General features: G+C 43.6%; 3 protein-coding genes across 3 annotated transcripts; all 3 read left to right on the forward strand.

The window, feature by feature from the left end:
- The first annotated feature begins 132 nt into the window (after positions 1-132).
- Positions 133-2,801, forward strand: LOC115252061 (retinal cone rhodopsin-sensitive cGMP 3',5'-cyclic phosphodiesterase subunit gamma-like). The gene is made up of 4 exons (XM_029846375.1): positions 133-1,777; positions 1,943-2,054; positions 2,205-2,239; positions 2,319-2,801. Exons 2-4 carry the CDS (start codon positions 1,945-1,947, stop codon positions 2,393-2,395), a joined length of 222 nt encoding a protein of 73 aa, XP_029702235.1. The 5' UTR covers positions 133-1,777; positions 1,943-1,944; the 3' UTR covers positions 2,396-2,801.
- A 1,187-nt stretch (positions 2,802-3,988) lies between these two features.
- On the forward strand, positions 3,989-6,700 carry LOC101072180 (guanylyl cyclase-activating protein 2-like). The gene is made up of 4 exons (XM_003969710.3): positions 3,989-4,516; positions 4,595-4,744; positions 5,287-5,383; positions 5,596-6,700. The coding sequence occupies exons 1-4, from the start codon at positions 4,322-4,324 to the stop codon at positions 5,715-5,717; spliced, it is 564 nt and encodes a 187-aa protein (XP_003969759.1). The 5' UTR covers positions 3,989-4,321; the 3' UTR covers positions 5,718-6,700.
- A 675-nt stretch (positions 6,701-7,375) lies between these two features.
- LOC101072401 (guanylyl cyclase-activating protein 2-like) lies at positions 7,376-9,055 on the forward strand. The gene is made up of 4 exons (XM_003969711.3): positions 7,376-7,934; positions 8,028-8,177; positions 8,255-8,354; positions 8,494-9,055. Exons 1-4 carry the CDS (start codon positions 7,734-7,736, stop codon positions 8,613-8,615), a joined length of 573 nt encoding a protein of 190 aa, XP_003969760.1. The 5' UTR covers positions 7,376-7,733; the 3' UTR covers positions 8,616-9,055.
- The last annotated feature ends 123 nt before the right edge of the window (positions 9,056-9,178 follow it).

Here is a 9,178-nt window from a genome sequence, read left to right on the forward strand (position 1 = left end):
TCCCTTTGTAGAGTCACACTTAAAATTACTTAAGCAGAAATTTCCATTTTGTTTAACGGACTTTGTCCTGGAGTTCGGCCTGAATCCACTAGAGGGAGACAAACCGCACACGATCTCCATTCAGTTTCATTCAAAAATCACAAAGAACATAAAATCTTAGGATGTTTAGGTTTCTCCCAGTCTTCATATTTAGCAATAATGACACAAAACAAGAGTCACATGACATGTTTGTGTGTTTTTAGTTGTCAAAAGGTAAAATGAGATGAAGCACTGCCGCTGCTGAGCTGTAAATGAGAGAGAACCAGACTGACACCCATGACAACAATGTGCTAACCGCCTCACCTGAACCTTAGAGATATTTTTGGTTTTGGCTTGGGTGGAGTCCTGTTAGATCCACTGATCCAGTTAACCATTGGTGTGCTTTTGGGGGGGTTAAGGGTTACATCAGCTCTTTATAATTCAGGTCATTCTGTGTAATCCAATCTAAACGCCATGACTATATTCCTGCTAATACACCACCACTTCTCCTCTGACCTCCTGGTTCTTAACTGAACCTGAGAGCTGTCATTACGTATTAGGAGGAGTTGGTTCGGAGATCACTGAGATCATTAAAATAATCTGGAGAAATAGTAACCAAAATCCCAGTTATTCAGTCGCACTGGAAGTTGAAGTTAAACCCTGAGGATGGAGGTTCAGAACAGCCTCAGGAGTGATGCCGAGACTTCCTGGTCAGTCTGGGGTCTGAACCATTCTAACCAATCTGAAGGAGCCACCTGAGGATGAGAAGCTAACGTCAGTTAGCATGCTAACTTTGTTTCTTCTCACAGCTATTCACAGCAAACACCCTTCAGGTTCCTGTTTCATGTGATTGGCCTACAGTCAGCAAGACAGACGAACAGGAGCCCCCCCCATGAGCCTGGTCCTACTCAGGGTTTCTTCCTTTTACAGAGTTGAGTTGCATCAACTTTGTGGTGCCGTGATTGACTAATAGTGTTTTACCTACATTTTTTTCTCTTTGAGTGAAACTGCGTATCAATAAAGAGCCAATAAACTCATAGGAAATCAATCTAAAACCTTTACTTCACCCTCGGTGAATGAGCGCGTGAATTTCTCTGTGGGATTGATTAAGTCTGCTTCATGTGTTGCAATCTCCCGTCATGTTGTTTGTCCTGCCAATATGTTTAGCCTGTTGTCATATATCAGTAATCCTGGTCTAATCCGTACTGTAGCATAACACAGCAACATAGTTTCCATAGATTTACTTTAGACGGACTGCAAAAGCCTAATCTCAGATTTCTCTCTGGATTATGATGGGAAGTTGGTTTATCATTGGTGAGGTGGCCAGTCATATTTTAGGACTTTAAGCCCCACTTTCCCCCATAGTTTAAGTTTACACTCCCAAGAAATTAAAAACATCAGAATGCTGTCTGCTGTTGTGTCTCTGACCACCCAAATTTGCATCTTTTCCTTCAATTTCCCACGTTGTAACTAAACGTGAGGACGATTCTGTTCCCACTTTGGGTCTGCTGGACCAGCGGGGTGAGCAGGGGTTCCAACAGACACATTGTGTCCTCCCGCAGCAGCTTATCTCTGAAAATACTCATAACTCCATTAGCAGCTTTGAGCCTGAGCTCCACAGGTATATAAACCCACAGGCTGAGCCCCAACACTGACAGAGAGCCTGCAAAAAGAAAGAGAACCTTCTCTTTGTTTTGCAACACCTCTCCAGCTCCTCTCTCCAGCTCGTCGACACAAACCGGCACCACCTCCAGCACAGGTGAGACCGAGGGGGGGTTTTACGAGCCCTAATACCATTGTAATTCCATCAGGAGACATTTGAAGCTGGAATAATCGGGGAATATTATTTCGTGTTCGGGATTAAAGGCCGAGAGGGGAGACCTTTGTGTGAGTGCGCTTATTCTGCATCTTCCTGTCGCAACAGAAATGAACGCAGCAGTCGAAGGAGCCGACGGAGCCAAAGCTGCTCCACCCAAATTCAAACAGAAGGAGAGCCGGCAGTTCAAGAGCAAAGCTCCCAAAGCTGGACAGAAGGGGTGAGTGTGAGAAAAGAGAGAAAACTGAGAGAGAGAGAGAGAGAGAGAGAGAGGAGTGTTGGAAGACAACTAAAATAAAAGAGAAGTAATCCAGTTGTAACCAGACCCAGAGAACGAGGCTCTGACCTGAGTTTCTCCTTCTGTCTGCAGCTTCGACGACGTCCCAGGGATGGACGGACTGGGAGGTAACAGTCGATCGCGTCAATGACTGATGGCTGGCGTGAGTCCATGAGCATGTGTTGACCTGCTGTCCCTCTCCTGCAGACGCCGCCGTCATCTGCCCCTGGGAGGCCTTCGGGGACATGGAGCTGAGTGACCTGGCTCAGTTCGGCATCGTGTAGACGGATGGAGGGGAGCGGAGTGTTCCTGGAGGCCACCATCCAGCAGCCTTTTCTCCTCCGCTCTCTCCGTCTCATCTCCATGGAGACGAGAAGGTGGACTTCTGAGCAGTGTGGAAAGAAGCTCTTGGACCTCTTCGAGGATGAATGACATCACAGGAAGTGATATTGCGTTCCTGACGTCTGTTGGTAGACCAGCACCCGTAAAAGTGTCACTCACTGTACAGCTGCTTTGGTTTGTTTCCACGACGACGGCGAGACAACACTTCATTAAACACAGTAGACTGTAAATATCTATCTATCTATCTATCTATCTATCTATCTATCTATCTATCTATCTATCTATCTATCTATCTATCTAAACTGTAAACTGTACAGAACGCGGTTCTAATAAAGTTTATTCGAGTTATTTGGGTGGTTTCCTGTCTTCTCGTCTCTCTATCTTAACAGCTGATTAGAGACAGATTCATTTATTTATAGAAAGAAATGAAACACGACTAATCAGGAGAACTAAAGAAAGAATTGATCACAAACAATCAACTAAAACAATGAGCCGGGAGGGAGGGCGGAGCCACAGGTAAGAGAGAACAGGTGAGAGCAGTCAGAGCAATCAGGACAAAGTCAGTGTTTATATTTATAGGTTTTTATTTTGAAATGGTTACTTTAAAAAAAAAAAAGATTTTTAATTTTATTTATTTTGATTGGTCAGAAGTTACAAGAAGCCGAGACTGATGAAATCCAACAAGAATGTAGCTCAGCTTAACTTAGAGCTCAGTGGTGACAGGTCAGCTTTTGGTTTTACATTTTAATCAATGTAAAAGAGTAAATAAATACTTACAGTTTATGTAGAGCAACACACAAAAACAGATTTGTCATGTTTACCTTATAAAACATGACCTTTTCCCATAAGGACTAATTTTAAAGTGGATTATGTTTGACAATTAGGGAGATGATCCATCGGGATGCAGCAGAACCTTGAGATGAAAGCAGCTTAGAACAGAATTACATAAAGATTGAAATAGGATAAATGTCTTGTTAAAAGCCTTCAAGATGAAAGCAGGAGCAGCGGCAGCTGGAGGCACCACACCTTTTGTTTGTTTGTTTGTTTGTTTGTCTAGCAGCTTTGCCACTGATCAGTATCTGAAGCGGTATTTGTGAGATGTGTCTCTATTAATAGTTTCGTCCTTCGTCTCAGTTCAAATTTCATGGAGGTGTTTGTATCAAGGTGCAGCCGTGCACGTTTCCGTCCAGCATGTGGCGCCTGCTGGACGCCTGACGGTGACTCCAGGGTGGTAAACAGGAAAGGGACAAACATAAGGCTGCTTTGACTTTGACCTTTGACCTACAGTGTCCGGAGGATGAGCCAGAGGGGATTTTTGTGGAAAGAAATTTACATTTAAATTTTTTTTATAATGGTTTACTTCTACTTCTGAAGCTGAAGGTCGTGTTCGCGCCACCTATAATGTATGTGACCACCAGGGGGCAGTCGGGGTTCTCCCCACCAGAGACCCCATGAAAAAAGCGAGTGCTTAGACTAAATTAAAGGGAAACAAATAATCTGGAGTTTGAGGTGTTGGTCAGATACGGTGCAGAGCAGAAGGTTCCACCAATCACGCTACAACATCCCGCAGACGAGGTTGTCAGGTCAGGTGGTGACTTTTTATCCAGATACGTTGATCTTCCAGCTGGCGTCCTCGGTGGACATTTTAGATTTAATTAAGTTGATATCATTAAATGCTGCTTCTGTTAGACCTGTTAAAAAAATAAAGGGCCACGCCAGGAGCCTGACTTGGAGTTCACCGCTGGCAGGAGATCAAGAGATGAAGGGTTAATCGGATTGAGGCAGAGGCTACTATACCTCTGACTGTGGCACAAAGCTCAGAGGGTTGCGAGGAGATCTTCCGTCAGACAGAAGACATCAGTGGGGCCATGGGACAGGACGAAAGCCGCACCGAGGAGCTGGACTCGTCTCAGATTCAGGAACTGTGCCTCCTTTTCATGAAGGAGTGTCCGAGCGGCGCGCTGCACCTCCACGAGTTCAAGAGGATCTTTGGTGTTCAGAGCACCTCGGTGGAAGAGTCCCTCTACATCGAGACCATTTTCCATTCCTTCGACACAAACAAGGTAAAAGGTTAGGTTAAACGCTCAGTTCTGCGCCCTTCAAGTCCTGTGATAAAACTCCGTCTCTGTCGGTGCCTCCAGGACAACGCCCTGGACTTCCTGGAGTACGTGGCAGCGCTGCATCTGCTCTTACGGGGAAACCTGGAAGATAGACTGAAGTGGTCCTTCAAGATGTATGACAAGGACGGGAACGGCAAGTTGGACCGGCAGGAGGTGAAAAGACTCATCAAGGTGAGACGGCATTTTGTAGCATAGCGTCACATTATTGTGGAGAGGTTTCATAATTCAAATCCTCTTACGGTCAGGGCTCAGTGTCCAGGTTTAGGTCCTGCAGGTTGACAGGGCATTAGGGTGGAGGAGTGGAGCGTCTCTGAGGCTATTCTAGATCATCTTTGGTTACCGAACTGACTGAGGTGATATTTGGACCACTAAAGCAAACACCTCATTTAAAGATCACTTCTAAACACAGATAAAATAAAGGTTTGCGATCGACAGTTCATTGATGTCTTTATGGTAGAGACACACACAGGTTAAGAAAGGTAACAGTGCATCTGAGCAGGGGGTGGGGCCAAACAGCACACTGTTTCTGCTGTTACGAGAACAAGAAAAGGACAAATTTATTCCAGATTTAGTCCCAGGAGGAGCGTGTAGCAGAGCTTTCACCCTCATTTGATGTTCCTACGCGCGTGCTGACTTGATTTATGTGAAATGTTTAGTCGTCATCTGACGTCTGATGCAACAAATGTGTCATTTTGTTCTTTTGGTTTTTAAAGATTATTCACAAAATCAAACTCCAGAGGAGTGACATCAACATGACGCCGTCTGAGATCTGCGACAGGATCTTTGAGTTGGTCGACAACAACAACGACGGTGGGTTTTAGTCTCGGTATTTATTTTCTATACCTTCTTATCATGGAAATCAAACATGGGGAGTGGCTTGATTTAGACCCTGTTCTCTGATTGGACCAGAACCATTTCCTGGCTGACAACAGTCTCTTAATAATGTGTGTTTCAATATCTACATAATGAAGAGGTTTTGTTGGTTTTGCCTTACGTCAGACGTGTGTTGTGATGTCCTGCAGGTCAGATCTCTTTGTCGGAATTCATGGAAGGTGCCCAGAAGGATGAATGGGTCATGAACCTCCTGAAACTGGACGTCAACGCCACCAGCTGGGTCCTCCACAACTGTGAAAAATTGCCCTGATGGTTTACGCTCCATGACGGTGTTTTATTTTTTGTCTGGAGTGGTTTGTTCTCGTGTCCCTGGGAGCAGGAGGCAGAGATGGGAGCTCTTGGCTGACAGTGGTTTCTATGGTTTCAGCTGCTGGTCTGAAGGTCTGAGTCCATGAAGAAAACCCAAAGTCAGCAGGGACAGACTCACGGAGTGGACGTGTTCTTCCACTCCATCATTGTTTCTTTAGCATCATTCTTACTATTATTATGCAAATATATTTTTGATAAAACTGAGCAGTTACACGAAGCTACACGATGCTACATGAAGCTACATGAAGCTACACGAAGCTACACGATGCTACATGAAGCTACACGATGCTACATGATGTGCTGTACGCTGACTGGTTGAGAGAGGATCCTCAGTTCACCCGAGACCAGTCTGGAACGTCACTCTTGTTGTATTTCAGCTGTAGTTTTAGTCATTTATTGTTTCAGTTCTGAATAATTTTTAATGTTTTTTGACTGGAATGATGTTGCTAATGCAGCTAATACCAACTAACCACACAGTCCAAGATGGCGAGCTGAACCATATGGGCCGACATGCTCGATGAAAATGCAAGCTTATCGTACCTGCACAGCAGGGGGCGCTAGCTCACTGAACGGGCTGCCAAAGCGACGCTGCACAAATCTTTCTGTGTGTTTATATGAAAACTTGAACCTTGCTATGAAAAAGAATCTTACCAGGCAGTAAGCACACCTTTAGTCAGTTTCATTGTTAACTCAGAGCAACGTCCTGCATCAGGAACTGTCAGCACTCCACTTCCTGGGAATAACCGGTCAAGTTTTAGAGTGGACGGAATCTTTCCATCTGTCTGCTCTTATGTTACCTCATCTTCTTCACCTTCTCTGCCTTCTGCATCATCTACTCTGGAATCAGTCCACACATCATTGTGCAATATGTTCATTTTCTGTTACCTGTTTCATTCTGGTATTAAAAAAAAGTTCCAACCCGTTTTCATTGTGCTGTCTTGGGTTTCATTGAGTGCAGGTTCTTGTTATGACCCCACAAATCTTTGTATAAGAGGCTTTGAGCATAATCCTGCAGGGATTAGAGTACACACATTTGGCAGCTGATCAGTGTGTTTGTGGGAGTTTGGAGACATGAGAATAGGTGAAAGTGCAGACACGTGAAAATTAAAATAGTATTTATGTGGAAAAGAACATTTTGGTGGCCCAGCGCCTTGAAGGAGGAAGGTTGGGGGTGGTGGGTAATGCCTGTCTTTGTGTGTGTTTTTGGAGTGAGGACATTTGGCTGTTTGAAGGTTAAGTGATGGTTTAAAGATTGGGTTTATAATTGGGTTTAGGTCAGGGTTGGCGTAGTTGGGATGGTATGGGTAAGGAGCTGGGTAAGGCAATACACCTAGACGAGTCCTCACAAAGATAGTACAAGTACAAGGATGTGTGTGTGTGATGCAGCATTTGTTTTAAGACAATGGTTGTGTGCTCATGTAGCCGAAGCTGTTTGGATTATGTCCTGAAGAGCACCAGCTGGACAGAAGGTTCTTTGATCCATAATTTGAAGAATTGCGCAGTCTCTCTGGGACTGGGACTCCTCCCTCCAAGATGATCTGGTGATTGAGACCAGGTTGGTTTCCCATCGGCAGCTCTGGGATGGTCATCAGATCAAGTTCAGACCTTGACGTCATCAGGCTTCTAATCTCGTTGAGGTTTTCTCTCCAGGGGAAAATCTCTTCAGTCAGTCAGAGCTGAAGATCAAGATCATAAACAAACTAAAAAAATAAAAAAAATTTAGACAGGAAATGGCTTCATCACAGGAGATGAACAAATACTGCAGAAAGAACAGGGATGTCTGAGAGGGATTTGGAGGAGTCAATTGGATTTGTCTTACTGGCTCGCTTGGAATAGCCCCTACAGGGTCAAAACACCAGGGACTGAGATAAAGACCCTGAGAAGACGGGAAGTTCTCCTTCTCTGAAGGAGAACTGTGAAGGAGTTTTATTATTCCAGATCTTCTGGGTTTACAATTATGGGTCAAACACAGGGTGGAGAAGAAAAGGAGGTAGGTCTCCAGGACATCCAGGAACTCTACAGGAAGTTTGCAAGTGAATGTCCAAGTGGGAATTTGCACTTACATGAGTTCAAGAGAATCTTTGGGATTAACAGCAGCTCCACCGTTGAAGAAACAGCATATATGGAAATTGTGTTTGAATCCTTTGACACAAACAAGGTGAGAAAACATAAAAAACAAAAAAAGGTGACATTTTGGGATGATTCCATGATGTGAGTGATATTCTGCCTCTACCATCCCGGTTCCCTCTAGGATGGTAAAATAGACTTCCTGGAATATGTGGCAGCCATTCATCTGGTTCTCCGTGGAAAACTCGAGGACAAACTCAGATGGTCTTTCAAAGTTTATGACAGAGACGGAAATGGCTGTCTGGACAAACAGGAAGTGAGACACATCGTCAAGGTACGATTTTAATCACTGGGATTTCTTTAACCATAACGGTGTGACCTTTGACCTATGCTTTGGTTTTGATCTCCCAGATTATCCACAAAATCAAGAAAAAAAGCGATATGAGTGTCACAGAAAAGATTGAGGATGTTTGTGACAGAATATTTGAGCTGGTGGACAAGAATAAAGACAGTAAGTAAGCGATAATCTGAGCATCACGGTTATTATCACAATAATAAAAATTCAGAATGAGCATAAATGTGGTAGCGATGATGGCTGATTAAAGCATAATCTGCTCTGACTGTCTTCTCTTCCTTTTTTTCATGTTCAGGTCAGATTTCTTTAGAAGAATTCATTGAAGGAGCTGAAAAGGACCCGTGGCTCATGAACCAGCTCAGATTGGACATTGGCCCCTGTGAGTGGTTCATCGAGCAGCGAGAAAAGAAACTCTGACTTTATCTGGGAGGGGGTGGGGGGCATTATTATCTTTTTCTACGTGTGGGAAAAAAGAAAAACCATGGCTGAAAAGCTCATATTTAAAAGCCCGAATAGGACACCTATGGAATTTTTATAATATAATTTTGTTATATAGAGTATAGACAATTAAATATGAAATATGTCCTATTAAAGAAAAAGAGAGAAAGAAATGCAGTTTTGTGATCTTATTTTTTTGTGATGTTTTTGGTATTAAATCCTGATTAATGTATCACAGTTGACTGTTTGTGTTGTATTTACGGCTCTGTATTTATGGAATCTTCAGGACTTCATCTCAGTGCAGTCCACAGCTGCTGGCACAGAAAACTAAACTGGGCCAACCAGTTAATTAAAAAGAAGCATAATCCATGAGTTGGAGATCAACGACAATGCATCACTGATTATGTCAATGAATAAAGAATGAGAGATGGATTTTTCATGTACAGATTTGAATGTAACTAATGATTTGAGCCAAATATGTTGATGAGATGACAGACAGATCCTTCCTGCTAACTTGACCGACCAACCAAGCAGGTGTTTAG

Source organism: Takifugu rubripes, chromosome 13 (assembly GCF_901000725.2).
Source record: "Takifugu rubripes chromosome 13, fTakRub1.2, whole genome shotgun sequence".
Classification (NCBI taxonomy): domain Eukaryota; kingdom Metazoa; phylum Chordata; class Actinopteri; order Tetraodontiformes; family Tetraodontidae; genus Takifugu; species Takifugu rubripes.